Source organism: Dasypus novemcinctus, chromosome 14 (assembly GCF_030445035.2).
Source record: "Dasypus novemcinctus isolate mDasNov1 chromosome 14, mDasNov1.1.hap2, whole genome shotgun sequence".
Taxonomy (NCBI): domain Eukaryota; kingdom Metazoa; phylum Chordata; class Mammalia; order Cingulata; family Dasypodidae; genus Dasypus; species Dasypus novemcinctus.
This window is the reverse complement of record NC_080686.1, coordinates 66,001,024-66,023,496: the sequence shown is the minus strand read 5'-3', so window position 1 is coordinate 66,023,496 and position 22,473 is coordinate 66,001,024. Positions and strand designations below refer to the sequence as shown.

Here is a 22,473-nt window from a genome sequence, read left to right as displayed (position 1 = left end):
CAAGATAATTGTCTAATCTATGTGTACACTACCATTTAAAACAGGAAGACTCCCTAAAGGCAGGTCTGTGCCTCTGTCTGTACTGTGCAGGGATGGTGAACCATTTGAATCATGCTTTGTAAGAGGGGCTCTGGCAGATGTGTATCAGAGATTCAATAAGTGAATATGTATACAAAACTGTGTGTGTAAATGTGCATGTTTTGGGATAAATGCCTAGAGTTTATAGCTATGTCTCAAAGGAATTCATAACCACCCCCAAAAATATTTAATGAGTGCTGTTTATAATTGCCTTACTTGGTTAACCAGTAAAATATAAACACCATAACCTTATCCTTTCTTTTTTCTTAAAAATTACAGCTTTGAGGCTTTTTATTATAAAGAGTTGGTAATCATACACATAAATTCATATGAACTTAAAATTCTTCATACATTTACTTCATTTCTTAACTTGATCTTCTAAGTAAATCTTTAGCTTCACTGATTTTGGCTGCTAAATAAGGAGTTCATCCCTCATCTGGGTTATTTAAGAGCATGATTCATCAATGAGCATCTCTTATTTTTCCTTTATTGGCAGGAGGGCCTATACCTAGTATCAATGCTGCCTCCTGTTTTGTCTCAAACCCACCTCTGTAACAGCCACCACTGGAGGCAGACTTTGGGAGACTGAAGAACTTGTTTTACTTGAGGCTCCATTTGCTTCATGGCTTGGAAAACACAACAGCTTGCAAATCCTGCAGCAGCAATGGTCAGTTCAACTGCTACCAGTGTAGTACTGGCCATAGCTCCGGCTTGGCTCCCCTGCTTCTAGCAGGAGTGTGGTTCATCCCAGGCCACACTTCTACCAAAAAGTGACGCTCACACCTCCAGCAGCTACAAACCACCCAAGCCACCTTATCCATCCTTTACAAAAATTCATTCAGCTAATTACTTGTAGCCTGCTTCCCTTCAAAGCTGCTAGGTTACCAATCATGAATTATGTTACATAGACTAACTAGATTAAATACCTAGGTTCAATTCATCAAGTATGATTTAAGTAGGTGCTATTGTAAAATATTTACTTAAGTGAACATTATATAAATGTAACAACAGAAAGTGAGTCACTGTGATATACACTACAATTTTTTACTTCTGAAAATCTTATTTGCGAATGTAATATATCAAATAGTTTCATGAGATTTCTTACGGCAATTTAAATTATGACTTAGAAGAACACAAAACAGTTTAAGTAACAAAAAATGCCATTTCGTTTTGGGGGTTTACTTCTAAAATCTCAATTTCCTCACTATCTAAAATCTGAAGATTTGAAGAAAGAAGACACATTTTAATTACGACAACTGCTAGAAACAAGAGAGTTTTCTTCTCTTCTGGGTACTTCATGTCTATCAAAAGCTAAGAAAAACTGGATTATGAATTCCTACACTATTTTGGAAAGTGCAGTTGTACCTTTAAGTCAGGGATGTTGAACTTTGAAGTTATAGAAAGGTTATTGTTCTTCGTAGTTGCAGCATGCAATTTCTCCCATGTTTGCTGACATGTTTTCTCCCCAGGAGCCGATATAAGCCAGAATTCAGTCATGTTTGCTACCAGGTATTTCTTCCAAAGTCAAGACACTCTGAAATGCAAAAGAAAACAAACAAAAACCACTTAATCGTTTGTGTCTAAAGTGCTTCAGTCTCAGGACAAGTGAAAACCTATGATTGGTTTCAATAAAATTAAGCCAACACTTGAATTATGATCCAAAGTAAAGTCAATTTTACTTCCCTTGATGTAAATCTATCTAAATGGTAAAAGGTGATTGTATTTATGATATTATGAAAAAAAGATGATAAAAGACCTAAATACATAATATACCTAAGGAAATCTCCTCAAATCCCCAATGTATACTTAGCTGGCACTGAGCTGAGACATTTACAAATTAACAAACAACTTTTACCAATTTGCCTTGCTATTTAAAAATATGACTTTTTTTTTTTAAATATATAAAGGATTTTCATACAACACTACTGGATGAATGGAAGTGAATGGAAGAGAGGCTAGCCCAGACAAGGCTCTTAGTCTGTGGCCAGAAAGCAGTGTAGCTAACTATCACCCAAAAAGAGCCCCATTAAGAAACATCCTACATCCTCCTGTCTTCTTTTTTGCAAAATCCCTGGAAGGGGATGTAGTTCAGTGACTGAGCTCCTGCTTCCATGTATGAGGTCCTGGGTTCAATCCCTCTACCTCCTAAACAAAAACAAAACAAAAAAACCCTATCACCTCTATACACACACCAAAGTCAGATCTATTCAGAATCAAAGGGGGTAAAAGCACACAAATACTAAGTAACTAGTAAAAATGAAAATGTACACTTTATTATGCCCTCTGTGGAATCACTGTAAGCATTCTAACTAACCTCTCTTGAGACTTGGATTCATGTCTATAATTGAAGATAACCATTTTACAAAGTTGTCCTGAGAACAAAATTAGATAATGAATGTGAAAGGACTCTGTAAATTTAAATTTCCTTGAAGATATAAAGTATTATAATTAATAATAATGGTATTTCATAATTTCAGTAATCCATTTTAATTAAAGTCATCCTACCTAGTCATCACAACACTGAAAGTGAACTTAGCATAGATGCCACCCTATCTACTTAGGTTATTTTTTCTAACTTCCATTTAGAGTATCTACCATGGACCAGGTACTGCTGTAAGTGTTTTCTGCATTATTATCTCAAGTACTCTTCTGAATACCTCTATGAGACACATCAGCCTCACCATTAACAGACAGGAAACTGAAATTCAGCTACAAAATAGAGTATTAAAGTGAATACCACAAGAAATTATACTCTAAGATGGTTTTTCCAACATTACTTATGAAGTTGCAGTAAGAGCTGTACTTTCTCAATTGGTCAACAAGCCAACCACAGGCTTATTAGCAATGTCTAGCCCAAACACGGCTCTTAGTCTGTGGCCAGAAAGCACTGTAGCTACTACCACCCAAGGATGGAATGCAGTGACGAGCACCAGGCTCTACTGAGGCTATCCAAAGGTATGCTTTGATTTATAACAAAACCCTCATCAGCCTACCTGAGAAACTTCAAATGCAAAGCTTCAAGGCTATTATATAAATATATTCTCTATTATTTTCCAACCTAATTTTTTCACTCAACCACTTTTAAAAATTATCTATGGTGATCCATGTAGATATAATACATTCATTTTAACTACTATATGGTAGCAATTACATGCAGAAAAAAATTACTATTTATTGTTCTCCATAAGGACAACTGCTTTTACTTTTTTGCTATTATAAACAATTCTGCAAAGAAAAATTTTGCACCTGTCTCTGTTTTAGTGAAAAAGTTTCTCCAGGACAGACACATAGGAGTAAAACAATTAAGGAGCTGGGATGATGTGGTAGACTCTTTTCAAAGATGGTGACAAGTCTTCACATGCTCTTACACAATGTGACTTTGCCACTCTTCTCATTAAGAGGTGGGGTCTACTTCCCTACATCCTGAACCTGGACTAGCCTTGTGACTTATTTTGACCAACAAAACAGATGGAAGTAACAAAATTCAGGGCTCAGACACCTTGCAACTTTCCTTTGTGTTTCCTGGTCTGTGTTTCAGATTACCACATTAGGAAACCAGTCTAGTTACTAGAAGATATGAGAAGCCACAGGGAGGAAAATCGACACCAATGCAACTAACAACTAATATTAAATGCCTGACACACGAGTGAGGCCATCCTGTACCACATAACCCAGCCAGTCCTCCAGCTGAATGCAGCCACATCAATGAGCCCAGGAAAAAAGAAGCCGAGGAACTGCCTAGACAATCCACAGACTCATGAGAAATAAATCACTGCTGCTTTTACCCACTAAGTTTTGGGAGTGGTTTATTAGCAGCAATAGATAACTGATAACAGAGCATGGTCAACTCTACTGGTATTGTCAAACCATTCTTCAAAGCAGTTCCCAACACTAGCACAGTAAGAGTTTGTATTTCCCCAACAGAAAAACACACTGTTCATAGGTATTTATAGAAAGTTTTTAAAAAAATGCATAGGGGAAAGGCGCTTTAGTTGTGTGCATAATATATTTTTGAAAAAAGATCTGAGGAAAATATGGCAAAATATTAAATCTGCGTAGTGGGTACATATGTATCTGTTAATCGGAAAAACTCGAACTTTTCCTGTATATGTGAAGTATTTCACAATTAAATATTTTTAAACTTTTATAAAAATAAAATTATAAAAATGTAATTAATTGGACAACCAGCAAGATGGCAGCAAGTAAGAAGCTCTTAGAGTTAGCTAAGAGCTCGTGCTACAGGGCAGTTAGTAAACACCCAGAGCTATCTAAAGCACCTGTTTGGGGGCTCCAGGAGACCAGAAGAGCTTCCTACAACATCCTTGAAAGAATAGAAGGAGGAGACTGCCCATCTGCAGAGAAGATTCGTAAGTAGAGTGTTCCACATTGTGGAGGCCAGTGCCCATCCTCTGCTGGCGGCCCAAGCAGACTCGGGAGATATTCATGGCTGGAATTAGAAGCTCCACTTCCCAAAAACAGGGGAGGAAGAGACAGTTGGGCACCAACTTCAGCTACTGATTAATAAATTGGGTGGGCTAAAGTATAATCCTAAGAGCAGCTAAAGTTTGAACCTGTCAAGTCTGAAAGAGGCCAGGAGCTGCCATTTTAACTCCACCCCTGGCACAGGGGAAGCAGGGTTGACTGAAAATCACAGTGAAGGCAGGGACTGGCTTCTTTCCATCCAGATAGAATTGCACCTCTAGCCTAATCCCCAGCCCCACCTCTGGCAGGGAGTAAGCTGGGGGTGAGGGTGGGGTCCTGTGCCAGCCTCTCCAGGAAAATACAGCCTCCAAGGCTGGTCGGTGATCATCCTACTCTGGCAGCACAAGCCTCCTCAGGAACTACTCTGTGGCTGGGATTGGAAGTTCCATTTCTGAAAAACAGGGGAGGAAGAGAAAAGATTGGCCAACAACTTCAGCTACTGATTAGTAAACTCAGCTGACAAAAGTATAACTCTGAGAACAGTTAAAGTTTGAACCTGTCCAACTCAGAAAGAGGCTGGTAGCCACTATTTTAACTCCATCCCCGGTATGAGGGGAAGCCTTAATAAATTCAATGAGATGGCTAAAGAGATTAAGGGTATTAAGAAGACACTGGGGAAGCGGACTTGGACCAATGGACAGGCCGTCCGCCTACCACATGGGAGGTTTGCGGTTCAAACCCCAGGTCTCCTTGACCTGTGTGGAGCTGGCCCATGCGCAGTACTGATGCGCACAAGGAGTGCCATGCCACGCAGGGGTGTCCCCTGCATAGGGGAGCCCCAGGCAGAAGGAGTGCACCTTGTAAGGAAAGCCGCCCAGTGCAAAAGAAAGTGCAGCCTGCCCAAGAATGGCGCTGCACACACGGAGAACTGACACAAGATGACGCAACAAAAAGAAACACAGATTCCTGGTGCCACTGATAAGGATAGAAGGGGTCACACAAGAACACACAGCTAATGGACACAGAGAGCAGACAACTGGGGGGGGGGGGAGAGAAATAAATAAATCTTTAATAAAAAAAAAAGAAGATATTGGATGCGCACAAAGAAGAATCTGAAAGCATACATAGAAAAATAGCAGATCTTACAGGAATGAAAGGCTCAATGAAAGACATTTAAAATTCACTGGAAACATAGAGCAGATTTGAGGGAGCTGAAGAAATGACTGGTGAGCTTGAAGAAATGGCACCTGAAAGCGAACAGACAAAAGAACAGATGAAGAAAACAATGGAAAAAATTGAACAAGTCCTAAGGGAACTAAACGACAGCAAACATAAGTGTCACTGGTGTCCCAGAAGGAGAAGAGAAGGGAAAATGGGCAGAAGAAATATTTGAAGAAATAATGGTAGAAAATTTCCCAACCCTACTGAAGGCCATGGATATCCATGTCCAAGAAGCACAATGTACTCCCATCCGAAAATATCTGAATAGACCAACTTCGACACACGTACTAATAAAAATGTCAAATGCCAAAGACAAAGAGAATTCTGAGAGCAGCAAGAGAAAAGCAATGCATAAAATATAGGGGTACCCAATAAGTATAAGCACTGATTTTTCATCAGAAACCATGTAGGGAAGAAGACAGTGCTTTGATATATTTAAGATATTGCAGAGAAAAACTTCCAGCAAAGAAGCTAATATCTGCCAAGACTGTCTTTCAAAAATAAGGGCAAGTTTAGAATATTCACAGAGAAAGAGAAACCGAGAGAGCTTGTAACCAAGAAACGGGCTTTGCAGGAAATATGAAAGGATGTGTTACAGTCTGAAAAGAAAAAAACAAGAGAGAGGGGTTTGGAAGAGAATCTAGAAATTAAAACTAAAAGTCTCAAAAGATTAGTGAAAATAAAATATGACAAATAATACCCAATGGTCAAAATGGGTGAAATAAGAACTGCCTTTACAATAATAACATTGAATGTTAATGGATTAAACTCCCCAATCAAAAGACACAGACTGGTAGAATGGATTAGAAAATATGAGCCTGCAAGAGACTCATCTTAGATCCAAGGTTACCAATAGATTGAAGTGGAAGGCTGGAAAAAGATATTCCACACATGCAGTAACAAAAAACCAAAAAGCAAAAAACAAAAAACAAAAGGCCGAAGTAGCTACACTTAGATGAAATAGATTTAAAAGACACTAGTAATGTACAATCTGAGGAAGAAGTCAGGAAAAAAAAAATTCCATTTACAATAGTGTCTAAAAGAATCAAATACTTAGGAATAAACTTAACCAACGATGTAAAGTGCTTGTATTCAGAAAACTACAACTCAATGTTAAAAGAAACCAAAAGAAACCTAAATAATCAGAAGAACATTCCATGCTCAAGGACTCGAAGACAAAATATCATTAAGATGTCACCTTTACCCAAATTGATATAGATTCAATGCAGTCCCAATAAAAATTCCACCAGCATTTTAAAAATAAATGAAAAACACAATTATCAAATTTATTTGGTAATAAGGGGTAAGGGGTCCTGAATAGCCAGAAACACATCTTAAAAAAAGGAAAAGTGAAGTTGGAGGACTCTCACTTCTGGACTTTAAATCGTATTACCTAGCTATGGTGTGGTATAAAAGCAGCATGGTACTGGAACCAAACTGATGGTTCAGAAACAGACCCTCACACCTATGGTCAAATGATTTTTGACAAGCTTGTCAAACCCATCCAGCTCTGGCAGCAACAAATGGTCCTGGGAGAACTGGATATCCATAGCCAAAAGAAGGAAAGGGGACCCCTATATCGCAAACCTCATACAAAAATTAACTAAAAATGGATCAAAAGCCTAAATATAAAAAAAGCAAGAACCAAGAACCATAAAGCTTCTAGAAGAAAACACAGGAAAATATCCTTAAGACCTGGTGGTAGGTGATGGATTCTTAAAGGAGATAAGAGGAAGACTGAGATGGACTACTGATATTTAATGTATATATAAGTTTTAATTAACTTTACTGTAAAAGTGTAGAAATGTGCAGAGTTGATGGTAACAAATTACAGTTAGTAACAGGGGGTTTATAAATGGGAATGTGGCTGAAAAGGATAGTGTAGGGATGTAAATGCCAATTGACAGAAAGCTGGGGAATAATCCAGGGACTAAATAGCACAGTAATCCCAGAAGTGGATGAGAATTGTGGTTGGTGGTACCAACACAAGAGTGTCCTTTGTAAGTCAGAGTGGACGTACATCACTATTGCAGGGTGGTGGGGATGTGCAGAAGCATGGGAAAAATACAAATGGAGTGATCTGTAAACTGTGGTTAACAGTAACAACATAATTTTCATGCATCTATGCCAAAGACGTACTATATTGATAATGGGGGAGTATGGGAAAAGTGCTAAATGCATGCATCCTTATTTAATCCACACAACCACCCTATGAGACAGGGAATATCCCAACCTATCCTACCCTCCAAGGTTCTCCGCAGTGACCAGGTGGGAAACAGCCTTTCTTTTCACTTAATGTCTTACAAACGCCACTGTTATGCACTTACCACACTATCTTCCTTTTGTTGTTTTTATTGTTAATAAACTTAAATTTACAATGGAAAGTTTCAGACATAAACAAAAGTAGAAAGAATTGTTTCATAAATCCCTACCTACTCATGTGGTGGTTTGAAGCTGTTATGTACCCAGAAACACATGTTCTTAAATTTAGTCCATTCCATTGTGTGTATACCTATTTTAAGTAGGATCTTTTGATGAGGTACATTAGTTAAGGTGTGTCCCACCTCAATCAGAAAAGGTCTTAATTCTTAATTCTATTACTGGAGTCCTTTTGTAGGAGAAGGAAATTCAGAAAGAGAGAGAGAGAGCTACTGGAAGCGAGAAGCTATATCAAAGAAACACAGGGGAGCAGACACGGCTCAACTGATAAGAGCATCCAACTACCATATGGAGGGGTTCAATATCCAGGGCCTCCTGACCCATGTGGGGGGGGGGAATATGGGGAAGGGGAGAGAAATAAAAAAATAATAATAAGCATATCACATCCACACCAACAGGTCCCCACAAGAACATTTTTCTGAATTTCAATTCAAGCTCACTGACCCCTTTTTAAGGACCCCTGGTCTAAAGTAACTATCAGGTGGAGCACAAGAAAGTTCTTTAATTTTTTTAAAAGGTGAAGAATTTCTAGAAGACAATTTGTTAATATTTACCCAAAAGACATAAAACAGTGCACCCTTTAACCCAGATAGCCCAACTTTAAGAAATTATTCAAAAGAAAAAGGGATATGCATAGTTATAATCATTACATTATTTTAAAAGCTGTTGATTCTCTCTCGAGAATGGACTATGGATATTTCCACTTTTTCTGTATACTCCTGTTTCCTAGTTTTTAAATAAAAAACTATGGCATATAAACACACACATGTAAACACATTTTAAGTGGAGTAGTATCCTCACACTTGAAATTCAAATTGAAAAGTTAGGAGTTTAGACATGACATCCTAACAAAGAACCCTAGAGAAAATGCAAAAGATAAAAACAAAGCTGGTTAGAAATAGCTGTGTTTGAATCATGAGATAAAGCTGAGTAATCTCACTACAGCCAGAGGAAATCCAAATGTGAACTTCAGGAAGCACAAGATAATGGCCAGAGCACTGCACTGAGCATACAAAGATATGAAATTTAATCCTAGCCCTGCGTATCACAGTATACATAAATTTCTTCATTTGTAAAATGAGAGGATTGGATTATGATATCCAACATCCTTTTCTGCTCCTATATTCCATGAATCTATTCTGGGATGAAGCCTAGGACTTTTAAAAATCAATTTTCTTTTTTTCATCAGGTTATTCAGATCAGCTACTATACTAAAACAAGGCATTTCTATGATTATATAATAAATTCAATGTTGCAAGAAATGGGAATTTTTTTTGTTTTTGAATTTTTTTGTATTTATTAGAAAAGCTGTAACTTTACAGAACAATCATGCATAAAATACAGGATTCCCATACACCACACCATCACCAATACCATGCACTGATGTGGAACATTTGTTACAACTTCTGATAGTACATTTTTACAAGTGTTCTATTAATTAAAGTCCATGGTTTAACACAGGGTTTACTGTGTAGTGTAATTCCATGGATTTTAAAAAATTTTCTAACCCATTACCATATATACAATCTCCCTTTTAAACATACTGAGATATGTATTTCAGTGCAGTTAATGGCATTCCAAAGTTGTGCTACCATCACCACCATCCATTACCAAAACATTTTCATCATTCCAAGTAGGAACTCTGAACATTTTAAGCCTTAACTTTCCATTCCCTATCCTCACCCTGTCCCTGGTAACCTGTATTTTAGATTCTTACTCTATGAGTTTGCTTATTCTAACGGTTTCAAATCAGTGAGATCATACAATTGTCCTTTTGTGTCTGGCTTATTACACTCAGCATGATGTCTTCAAGGTTCATCCATGTTCTTGTATGTATTAGGGTTTCAGTCTTTATTCCTTCTCATGGCTGAATAATATTCCACTGTATGTATATACCACATTTTATTTATCCATTCATTGGTTGACAGATACTTGGGTTGCTTCCTTCTTTTGGCTACTGTGAATAATGCTGCTATAAACATCAGTGTGAAAATATCTGTTCGAGTCCCTGCTTTCAATTCTTTTGGATAAGTGTCTACTAATGGGATTGCCACATCACATGGTAGTTCTAAACTTTACTTGCCGAGGAACCACCAAACTGTCTACCACAGCAGTCACCCCCTTTCACATTGCCACCAGCAATGAATGAGATTTCCTATTTTTCTGAATCCTCTCCAACACTTGCTATTTTCCATTTTTTAAACAGTCATTCTAAAGAGTGGAAAATGAAATCTCACTGTGGGTTTTGATTTGTATTTTCCTGATGGCTAATGATATTAACATCTTTTCACATGCTTTCTGGCCACTGGTATATATTCTTTGGAGAGATATCTGTTCAAGTCTGTTATCCATTCTAAAATTTATATGTCATTTTAAGTTGAAAGATTTCTTTATATATACTGGATATTAATTTTTTATCAGGTAGGTGGTCTCCAAATGTTTTCTCCCATTGTGTAAGTTGTCTTTTTATTTTCATGATAGAAAATTTTTTAACAGCTTTATTTTGTTGAGGTCCCATTTATCTATTTTTTCTATTTTAGTTGTAAAGTCTAAGACACCATTGTCTAAACGAGGCCCTGAAATTCTACCTCTTATATTTAGGTCTTAGATCCATTCTAAGGGGGTTTTTTTGGTATATGATGTGCGGCAGGGATGATGGACGGGTCCTCCTCCCCCGCCCAAACAGAGATCCAGTTTTCCCAGCACCATTTGTTGAAAGGAATATTCTTTCCTCATTGAGTGGACTTGGCACCCTTGTCAAGTATCAGCCATAAATTTAAGAGTTTATCTCTGAGCGCTCAATTCTATTCCATTGGTCTACAGGTCTGTCCTTGTGTTAGAACCATGCTGTTTTGATTACTGTGGCTTTGTAATAGATTTTAAGGTCAGAAAATGTGATTCCTCCACCTCCATTCTTCTTTTTCAAGAAGGGTTTACCTATTCAGGGACCCTTGCCCTTTCATATAAATTTAATGATTGGCTTTTCCATTTCTGCAAAGAAGTTTGTTGGAATATTGATTGGGATTGCATGGAATCTATAAATTGCATTGGGTACTATTGATACCTTAACAATATAGTCTTCCAATTCATAAACTTGGGATATCTTTCCATTTATTTAAGTCTTAATTATTTTCTTTAAGCAATGCTTTTTTCAGTGGTTTTCTGGGTACAAGCTTTCAGTCTTTCACTACTGAGTAGGATGTTACCAGTGTGTATGATGTTAGCTGTGGGCTTATCATGTATGCCCTTTATCATGTTGAGGAAGGTTCCTTTTATTCCTAGTGTTCTGTTTCATTTAAGACAGGATGTGCTGTAGTTTTCTTTTCTTGTGGTATCTTTATCTGGCTCTGATATGAGGGTGATGTTGGCTTTGTAGAATGAGTTATAGAATGTTCCTGCCTCTTCAATTTTGTAAGAATTTAGACAGAATTGGAGTTTAGTCTTCTTGGAATGTCTGGCAGAATTCCCCTGTGAATCCATCTGGTCCTGAGCCTTTCTTTGTTCGGAGTTTTTTGATTACTGTTTTAATCTCTTTACTAGTAAATGGTTTGTTGAAATCTTCTATTTCTTCTTAAGTCAATGGAGATAGTTTCTATTTCTAAGAATTTTCCATTTCATCTAGGTTATCTAATTTATTTGCATACAGTTGTTTGTAGTATTCACTTACAGTCCTTTTAATTTCAGGAGGATCATTAGCAATGTCCACCTTTTTATTTGATTTTATTTTTATCCTCTCATTTTTTATCAGTTTAGCTAAAGGTTTGTCGATTTACTGATCTTTTCAAAGAATCAACTTTTGGTTTAGTTGATTTTATTTTTTTGTTGTTGTTGCTGTTTCCTATTTAGTTCAACTCTAATCTTTATTTCCTTCCTTCTGATTGCTTTGGGTTTAATTTACTAAATTTCTAGTTCCAAGGAGCACTTGTGTCAAAAGGAAAGTTTAGACTACCCTGGTTCATTGCCTGATCTATCTTTCCCAGGACCTATTTTAATGGTTTCTACTATCTCAAAAACATAAATGAATGGAATTCTAACATGTATTTATAACTAAAATGGTATATAATTCCAAATCCAGTGAGGAAAAAGAGATTTATTCTGAGAGACAGATCAAGATGTATACAAGGACAATTTCTTTTTTTTTGCTCTTTGGTCAATAGAATTATTTCATAAGTTATGGGAATAATCATGGAATCAGATTTTTGAAGCCTAAAAGTTTCTCTTTAGGTTGTAAAAACTACTGTAAATTAGGATCCTAAAACTAGTATTCCAAAAAATTTAAATAACTATTTCCTGCCCAGTTTTAAAAGCAGAATTATACTAACCCTGCAAGCTCTGAGCATTTACTTTAGTCAGATCCTAAGTAAAGTTTCTTTTATATACTTCCTGCAAGATACACCGAAGGAGAAAAAGATACGGGGAGTTGTAAGACACAACCCTGAGACTTGGTTTTTGGCACAATTTGAAACTTGTTTGTTGCCAAATAACAATGTTTGACAACCCAAGCACTTTCCGCTCACCTTGTTCCTTATTAGCTGCTCCAGGAGAACTTTAAATTGAATAGGTTTACCTAAGTTTACAAAGAGTTGGGTTTTTAAGCAATGATCATCACTGCCAAACCCCCTGAAACTGTCCTACTTAGAAAAAGTTCACCCAAAGTGCTAAATCAAAGATTACAATGCACGTCAAAAAACTCACTCTTCTCTCTTGATGTAATTGCAAATACTGTGCAGGTAATCATCAGGAACAAAACACCAGCAGACTGTGGATGTTTGCCAGACTTAGACAAATCACATTACCTCTCTGTTTCTAGTACTAAGGGTCTAGAAAGATTCCTATCTATACAGTGAATAGCAATTTTTTTTGTGGTTGAGTTACCGGGAGCAGGGAATTGAACCCAGGACCTCGTATGTGGGAAGTCAGCCCTTAACTACTGAGCCACATAGGCTCCTCTGTGTTGTTGTGTTTTTTTGGCCTATGGTTGCTTTTGTTTTTTGTTTTTTTTTTAAAGAAACATGGGGGAACTGAACCCGGGAACTCCCATGTGAGAAGCAGGTGCTCAACCACTTGAGCCACATCTGCTTGCCTGAATAGCAATTTTACCTACTTTGTCTCAAAAATATGTGTAAATAAAATAAACCTGAAAGGCGAATCCTCTCTATGACTGACCATATTTCAATAAAAGATATTCCAAAATAGATGCCACAGGGAACAAGTGTAGCTCAGTAGTTGAGCCCCTGATTCACATGTACAAGGCCCTGGGTTCAATTCCCAGTACCTCCTTTAAAAAAAAAAAGATGCCATTGCAAAAGGATAAATGTGTGTAGAAGGCCAAGACAAATTTTTGAAAAGAGGTCTCCTACCTACCCAAAATGATCCAGCCTCCCCTTTGTAGTTCAAGACTGCTTGGCCAGTAGCTATAATTATGAATAAATTCCTCCCACCTCAGCAAATGATACAAATAGACTCTAATTATTCTTTCCCTTTCCAAACTCCTTAGCCCCTCTAAAAGTGAATACAGTTAAAACATTCCCCTTAATTTCTTCGTAGAGAGATTAAGTGGCCTGCCTTCAAATCTTTCAGGGACTCTCCAGTTCCTACAGTAAAGTTTATACTGTTTTGCAATCTCATAACTGGATGACAACTCCGACCCCCTCAGGTGGTCTTCCCTCATTCACTTTTGCCATCCTCCACAGAATTATCTTTTCAAAAGATCCACTCCACTGCCTGCTGCTGTCACTGGCTTCCCTCTGATTTTGGAATAAATGCCCTGCTGGGCCTGACCCTATCCTTCTAGATCTCTCTCCCTCTCTCCCTCTCTCTGCCTCCTTTCCCAGTTTTAGCCATGCTGGCCCTCATTCAACCTCTCAAAACCCTTATCCTCTCAAATCTCAGGGTCCTGGCATATATTGTTCGCTCAGCCTGGAGTGCTCTTTTCACTCACACCTTCACACACCTCTTTGCCCAGTTAATTTTGAATTTCTTTTCTGACCTCAGGTCCAATGTCATATCCTCAGCAAAGCCCATTTTAAACTTTCCATTAAGGTCAAGTCCCTGGTAAATTCTTCACAGCATTCTGCTATTCCTTCAAAGCACATTTCACACTTGCATGATTATTAATTAAAATCCATCTCTTCCATTTGACTGCAAGCTCTATAGAGACAAGGACTCTGTTTTCCACATCATTGCCCTAAAACAGCACACTACCTGGTATAGAGTGTGCATTCAATAACTATTAGTTGAGTATATAAATTAATGAATATTTTTTAAAGTCTTCATTACCTGCCCCAACCTTATTTCCCACTTCACAATTCAAATTCACCACAAACCAGAACTTTCTGACTTCCCCAGGACCACTCTTTTTCCTCATCTTCAGGTCTTCAAATCCGCTAACTCTTCCTGCTGAGGAACTTCATCCCATTTCTCTCTGCCTGTTCAAACCTCACTTGTTTGCCAACTCAAGTTTTCTTTTCTCCAGGATGTTTCTCCTGTTAAGGCCAGTTCACACATCTGTATATCTCTCCCCACTCCACACTTTTGAAGCATTTAGCATTCTTTTTTATAATTACATATAACCTCATAATACTTAAATGTGTCATGTGTATGACTTATCTCCCCAACCATAGTGCAAACTCCTAAAGCTGGATTGTTTGCATCCCCTCCTTCATTATTTACCAGCATAGTGCTAAGCACCGAATTCTCACTGAAATGTCTGATCTTCCTTAACATACCATATTTCCTCTAAAGAATATTTATTTCCCTTACTGTTTCTCAGGTGATTCAATTGGCCTTATCTGACTCTCCCTCCAAGTTCCCGTTCAGGAGTTTCTGGCCTACCCTTCCCCCACTCAAAAAAAAAAAAAAAAAGGTTTGAGTTCTCTAGATTTCTCAGCCTACAAGGACCCTGGGCCCTCTGTTAGGGACCCTCCCTGCACTTGGGGGCTCCTAGACCACATAAGCTGCCATCTCCCTGCACGCACACACGCAGTGAAGGCTCTTGCGCTTGCTGTGAACCCCTGAACCATCCACCCACCCACACCACCCCAGGTCCTCACTAGGGCCACTCTGTTCCCTTTCATTACCGTCAAACAGGGGACGTGAAATGTGCTGTGATCCCCACTCAGAGAAAAGTCCCGCACCCGCTCTGTCTCTCCTTTTCTGTCCCTGCCACTGAATACCTCCTAGGGCCCTTTCTCCCCCTCATTCCTCTTCCTCAGAGGCAGAGCCTAGGCCCAAGGCGATGGCGAACCCGAGCCGAGAAATCACACACAGCCACCCAGCTAACTCCAACGCCACGGCCTGGCCTCCGCGCCCGCCCCCATACTTTCCAGACGGTGACCGCAGCGGCCTGGCCAAGACACCCCATCCCGGGTAGCCAACGCTCACTGACCCAAGAAGACGTCAACCAAGAGGCGGCAACAGCAACAGGTAAGGAGGCAAACAGGCCAGCAGACGTTAACGGCTCAGCGCTCCATCTCTCCCGTACCTAAGCTCCGGCCTCACGGCTTCCTGAACCCCAGAGCCCACGGCCCGAGTCACGTGCCAACTAGAGCAGTCAGCTGACCCCGCGGCGCGCTGCTCCGCCTCGGCGCACGCCACTGCGCAGCCGCAGCCGCTGCTGCCGGGCCCCAGAGGAGAGCTGGCTGGGAGGTCGATCCTTGAGGGATCGAGCCCGCCAGTTGTTGGTGCTGGCTCTGTTCTTCTCCCCATGTTGCCGGTGGTGTCTCTTCCCGTGAAGGGAATGCCACTCGCTACCATCCCTTACAATTTCCCCCATCTTCGAGTGTCGGTGCGTCAGAATTTGTTTCCAGCTGAATTCGTCCTTCACAGGCTTTTCCACTCGGGGTTTTCTTCGGCACTGTTGAGTAATAGCCTCAGTAATTTGCTTCGGCCGATTCACATTTTCTTCCACTTGTCCAATTAGACTTACTTCCATAAATGTTCATGTAGCATTCACGATCCGCCAAGCCTTGTGCTAATTTTCCTAGGATTACCTACTTGAGCGAATGAATCATTACTTGCCACCAGGAGCATCTTGTTCAGAAGTCGTGTGTGTTGTGTGATAGCTATCGTAAATAGTTAAAACCACGTTAGATAATGAAAAGGCAGGGAAGGTTTCAGGACAGGCATGGATAGGAGGAAGTATATACCTTTGGGGAAAAAAGGAAGCAAGCGGCTCCTCTGAACCCTGGTAATTTTATTGACTTGAGAAGATTGGTAGTGTTATTCTAATATAGAACAGTTTTAGTAACGGTAGAGACCTTTGAGATTTTCTCATTTAGTCCTTTCAGATTTAGTTCTTACAGATGAGGAAAGCGAGGAATTAGAGGTCACAAAGCTGTTTGGCATAAGGGAATAGAGACCTCGTTTTAAATCCTGGCTCCATTCCATTGATTATACACTTGCGCTGTACCAATAATATGTACGAATAAAATTTGTTAGGAAAAAAATATATCCTAGCTCCACTACTTACTACCTCTGTGCCCTTAGGTTTCTCTAAACAGTTTCTTCACCTGTAAAATGGGTGTAATATATATTTGATAGGGCTAATGTGAAGATTGAAAGAAGTATATGGGTGGCACATAGGAAACACCTGGTAAATGGTGCTATATTAATATATATTATAGGACCCTAGTTTCCTGACCTGTCTTGTGCCTTGTCTGTTGTGTCTCTGTAAAAGTTCACCAAGGAATTCTTCAGAGTCTCAGTAGTAGTAACAACCAACCAATTACCCCTAACCTGAATGCTTTTCACTAATTTTGGATGGAATTCAGGCAATTCCAATAAGCAGTTATATAGCACAGCTTTGGAAACTTGCCAGGAATTCCCAGGATTTATTTGGCATCACAAAATGGGCCTAAAGACAATTTTTGTTAGATGACTTCTCATCATCTTAATTTTTAAACTCAAGTGCCTCTACTTCTGACCTCAACACTCTCCAATGTTTTAATCACCATGTTATACATGAGAGGCAGTATAATGTAGCATCCAATAAATGTTAGCTGTAATTATTAGGACTAGCATATCTCATTTAAAATTTTAGCAAACATGATTACCATAAGCATGGCATAATTGCTTTCTAATTTACAAGGAGAGAGGAATTTTGCTTTTATAACATGCATAGGAGCACTGACCCTTTAAGTATGTGGAACAGGTATGCCATACTTTCCCCTCCGTTTCCAACTCTCTAGATACTATCCTTCTGGAAGCACCTTCTAAGCTGAAAGCATGGAAAGAAAGTATAGAGAAGTGATTTTTCCCCCCCTTACAACTTATTCAAGGGACAAAGATAACATTTTAAATTAAAGTGAAGAACGTATTTTAAACAAATAGGACCATGGGATTCATAATCTTTTTTTACACCTGCCTCCCACATAATGTTCAAGATATCTTGAAAGTTGGTACTGATAGTCTCTTTAGGAAAGGCAGTGTCCTTATTTAAATACCTTGATAAACCAGTGGATTGGAAAATAAACTGAGATCTTGGGTAAATAGAGACAAAGGAACCAGAGATGACTAAATCAGTTTCTATTGAAAAGAAACAGAAATTGTTTGGGGGGGAGGGGAGGCACAGGGAAGTGAAGGGAAAAGAGAAGAGAAAGAAGAAAGCAATATGATAAAGGACTTCTATTTGAGATTGCTTCAATTGTTGCTTAAACAAAGTCAGATGCTTTATGTGAGCTATATTTTTTGTAGAAATTTATATCCATGTTACGTTATATAAAGAGTTCAGACAAATGATAAGAATAATAGTAAGACCCCAAAAGACAAATGAGCAAAGAGCACAAACACTTGAGAAAAGAAGGATTACCAATGGCTGAAATATATGAGAAAATGTTCACCCTTACTAGTATTAAAAATATAAATTAGAACAACAATGATATATTATTAAAGATTTCTTTTTTTTTTTTTTAAAGATTTCTTTATCTACCCCCCAATTATCTGCTCTCTGTGTCCATTCGCTGTGTGTTCTTCTGTGTCTGCTTGTATTCTCATTAGTCAGTTCCCGGAACTGATCCTGGGACCTTCTGGAGTGGGAGAGAGGCAAACATTCTCTTGCGCTACCTCAGCTCCCTGTTCTGCTATGTCTCTTACTGTCTCTCTTCTGTGTCTCTTGTTGCATCATCTTGCTGCCCCAGCTCTCCACGTCAGCTGGCATTCCTCTGTGGGGTGGCATTCCTGTGAATGGGGGCACTCCCACGCAGGGGACCCTATGCGTCAGGTCACCATGCAGGGCAACTTGCCTCCACCAGGAGGCCCTGGGCATCAACCCTGGACCTCATACATGGTAAACGGGAGCCCAACTGGTAGAGCCACATCTGTTTCCTTATTAAAGATTTCTTTGAGGAACTAAGCCCGCTATGTAATTAAGGTGCTGGAAATGGAAGTTTGTATCTTGAATTTTTAGAGTTTACTACTTAGGGTTAATGAATAAATGCATTAGACCAGTGGTCCACAACCGAACATGATTTTGCCCCCCAGAGGACATCTGATAATGTCTAGAGAGGTTTTGGGTTGTCACACTGGAAAGGGGAATGCTAGTAGCACGGGACGGATAGAGGCCATGGTGCTGCTAAACAACCTACAATGCTTATTCCTATTATAACACTTAATACATTTAATTGTTTAATAATTAGAAGGTATCGATAAGCCAAAAGAAGAAATCACCCATTATTTTACCTTTCATGGAAAATTCTTGGATACATCCTTCAAGAATATTTTTCTTCATAAGCGTAAACATTTGCAACTGGAGCTATGGACTCAGGATGGCAGGTGAGGAGTGTCTGTGTCCACCTTGCCTGGAACAGGAGTTGAAGAGATCCATCCTCCTGAAGCCTCAGGTGGGCTGTCAGCTAAGGGGTGTCTCCGTTCCATTCCCTGCTAATGAATTCCTCATCCATGAAGCTTTTTCTAATCCCAGTAACCAGATAGAACAACAGCAGCTGTAACTTCTGTAGCACTTAGCTGTGTGCTCAGCACTGTTCTGTGTACTTTACACATATTAATTCATTTAATCATCTTGACAACCCTGTAAGATTATTATTATCCCCATTTACATATGAGGAAACTGAGGCACTGGTTGTAGCAGCTTGATATGGTTATGAATTCCAAAATAGATATTGGATTATGTTTGTAATCTGATCTGTACCGGGGTGTGATTAAGTTATGATTAGGGCTTTGATTGGGCCATGTCATTAGGGCATTGAGTCCCACCCCTTGGTGGGTGGGGACTCACAGATAAAAAGCATGGCAAAGGACAGATTTGTGGGTTTTTGATGTTGGTGTTTGATGCTGAGGCCTTAAGCTGGAGCCCTAGGAAGTAAGCTCACAGAGGAAAGAGAAGCAAGCACCAGGAAGACAGGAACCCTGAACCCAGAGAGAAGCAAGACCCTGGAAGGGAGGAACCCAGGAAGCCTGAGCCCTCACAGACGATGACAGCCATTTTGCTCCAACACGTAAATATAGTTTGGTGAGGGAAGTAATTTATGCTTTATGGCCTGGTATCTGTAAGCTCATAACCCAAATAAATACCCTTTTTAAAAACCAACCTATTTCTGGTATTTTGCATAGCACCCGTTTTGACTGACTAATACACTGGTGATTATGTACTTTGACCAAATCTGAGTTCTTAACACAGATTATATGGCTCCAGGGTCCATGTGATCTTAATCTCTGCAATATAATGCCTCTCATACTGTCTCTTGTAAACATATCCTTTTATACTCTGAATTCTCATGGCACTTATGGCATTTAGCTTATTTCACTCTTTACATTTTATCAATCCTACTGAGACCACCTTTTACTCAGAGAGCCTTGAATAAGCATTACACATGGTAAGCATTCAACGGGTGATAGCAGAATCTATTTTGCAACCAAAGGAAAGGCCAAATACCTAATATGTATATGACAGAGGGAGGGGAAAGGAAGAGGTACTGTGATATCTGAGTAATTAAAATGTCAGCTCCTTCCTTCCATTCCCTGTATTCTTGGCCCCTGAACTAATTGGAATGACCATCTTCGTCATTTTCTCCTTTGAAATGTTATGAAACCACCTTTGGAGCAGCAAATGTTCATAGAAACAAGAAGATAAAACATTAAAAGTTAAAAATTTTTAAAAAGGAGTTCTGCCCTCCCACCTTCTTTCTGGGATTTTATTCACCTTATTATTGCTTTCTAATTTGCTCAATCCACCTATAAATGACATAGTAGGAAAGATTTTCCAACTACTCTTCTGTACTAAGAAATGTAGCCTATGGACTAAATCTATTTAATTTTCATCAATTTCTACTTATACCCTAAAAGTAACAGCCCAGTAAGTTAATATTAAGTAGTTATAATGTTGGTAACCAAAAACTACTGTATTTAATAATTATAAACAGTTTCTCTTCAGTCCCCTATTTGTTATTACTTTGAATTTCTGAATTTCCCAAATTTACAAATATCTTTAAAAATGGTTATTAATACATAGAGCAACTGATTAACTGAATGGGGAAGGAGGGGAGTCTGAACAAAAAGTTGTAAGCAAAAATAATGAACACTCATTTTATTTTTATTTATTTATTATCAGTTCACATCAGGCAGGTAATGTGCTCACATCATAACAAGGTTTAAGGGACACTCATTTCACACAAATGCGTGAATATCCATTCGTTGTGCCTATGAATCACAAAAAGATCTGAACACTCATTTTAAGTGCCTGGTGATTGTTCTCCAGGATATAATATGTTAGGTCAAAAACGAAGTCTTAATATATTCAAAAATATTAAAATCATACAATGTATCTTCTTCTCTGATCACAATGGAATGAAGCTAGAAATCAATAAGAGAGGGAGTACTGGAAAATGCAGAAGTATGTGGAAGTTAAACAATGTACTCTTAAACAACCAAGGGTCAAAGAAAAAATCACAAGGTGTAGCAGTTTAATATTATTGATGAATTTCAAAAAGAAATATTGGATTATGCTTGTAATCTGATCTATACCTGGGCATGATTGAATTATGATTAGGGCATTGAGTCCTCAGTAGGGACTTGCAGATAAAAGGCATGGCAAAGAATAGAGTTGAGGTCTTCTAATGCTGGAGTTTTGATGTTGGAGTTTGTTGCTGAAGACTTAAGCTGGAGCCCCGGGAAGTAAGCTCACAAAGGAGACAGAAGCCAGCCCCAGGAAGGAAGGAAACTGAAGCCAAAGAAAAGCAAGCCCAGGAACATAGGAACCCAGGAAGCCAAAACCCTTGCAGACGTCAGCAGCCATCTTGCTCCAAATAGACTTTGGTGAGGGAAGTAACTTATGCTTTATGGCCTGGTGTCTGTAAGCTCCTACCCCGAATAAATACCCTTTATAAAAACCAACCAATTTTTTCTATTTTGCATCAGCACTCCTTTAGCTGACTAATACACAAGGGAAATCAGGAAATATCTTGAGGTGAAAGAAAATGAAACTCAAAATATCAAAAACTTATGGGATGCAGCAAAGGCAATGCTAAGAGAGAAATTGTATTCTAAATGTTTACATTAAAAAAAGAAGAAACATTTCCAATCAGAGACCTCAGGACAAACTGGATGCTCTAGAAAAAGAAGAGCAAATCAAAGCCAGCAGAAGAAAGGAAATAATGAAAATTAGAGCAGAGATAAATGATAGAGTATTTTAAAAGCTATAGAAGCAATGAAAACAAAAATTGGTTCTTTGAAAAGATCAATAAAACTGACAAAGCTTTATCAGATTGACAAAGAAAAAGGAGAGAGGTTTTGGTTTTTCAAACCACTGTAATGATTTTTTTCATTATAAATTTTTTTTGAAGGAGGTACCAGGGATTGAACCAAGGACCTTATGCATGGGAAGCAGGTGCTCAACCACTGAGCTACATCTGCTCCCCAATGAGAATTGTTTTTTTTCATGTGTTTGGTTTTTGGTTTGTTTTTAGAACATACTAGTGATCAAACCTGGGACTTCGTACATTGGAAGTGGGTGTTCAATCATTTGACCTACATATGCTCCCCTGTAGCTTTTTTTAATTAAAGAAGTTGTGAGTTTAGAAAACAATCATGCAGACCATATAGGATACCATACAAGATTCTCATGCAGCACCCCACCATCAACCCCTTACATTGTAGTGACAAATTTGTTACAAATGATGAAAGAACATTGTCCTAATAGTACGGCTGTCCTTCGTCCATAGCTTATATTCGGTGTATTTTTCCCACAAACATCCTACTATTAATGCCATGTGTTAATATTGTCTATTTGTTGTATTTCATGAGAGAATGTTATCGTATTTGTATGTTAACCACAATCCATCATCCACCATGGGGGTCACT

The 22,473-nt window shown here is 38.7% G+C and overlaps 1 protein-coding gene and 1 non-coding gene across 2 annotated transcripts in view; both read right to left on the bottom strand.

Moving 5' to 3' along the window:
* Positions 1-15,757, bottom strand: part of ATP6V1C1 (ATPase H+ transporting V1 subunit C1) — a 61,189-nt gene extending 45,432 nt beyond the window's left edge. The window contains exons 1-2 of the mRNA XM_004457584.5: positions 15,548-15,757; positions 1,444-1,612 (exon numbers count right to left, since the gene is read on the bottom strand). Coding sequence (XP_004457641.3) covers positions 1,444-1,575 — 132 coding nt within the window. The 5' untranslated portion in view covers positions 1,576-1,612; positions 15,548-15,757. The remainder of the gene's footprint in view (positions 1-1,443; positions 1,613-15,547) is intronic.
* Positions 15,758-20,729: 4,972 nt separating this feature from the next.
* On the bottom strand, positions 20,730-20,833 carry LOC111763920 (small nucleolar RNA U13). Its single transcript, XR_002796646.1, has one exon. It is a non-coding gene; the product is annotated as a small nucleolar RNA U13 (small nucleolar RNA).
* Positions 20,834-22,473: the final 1,640 nt, after the last annotated feature.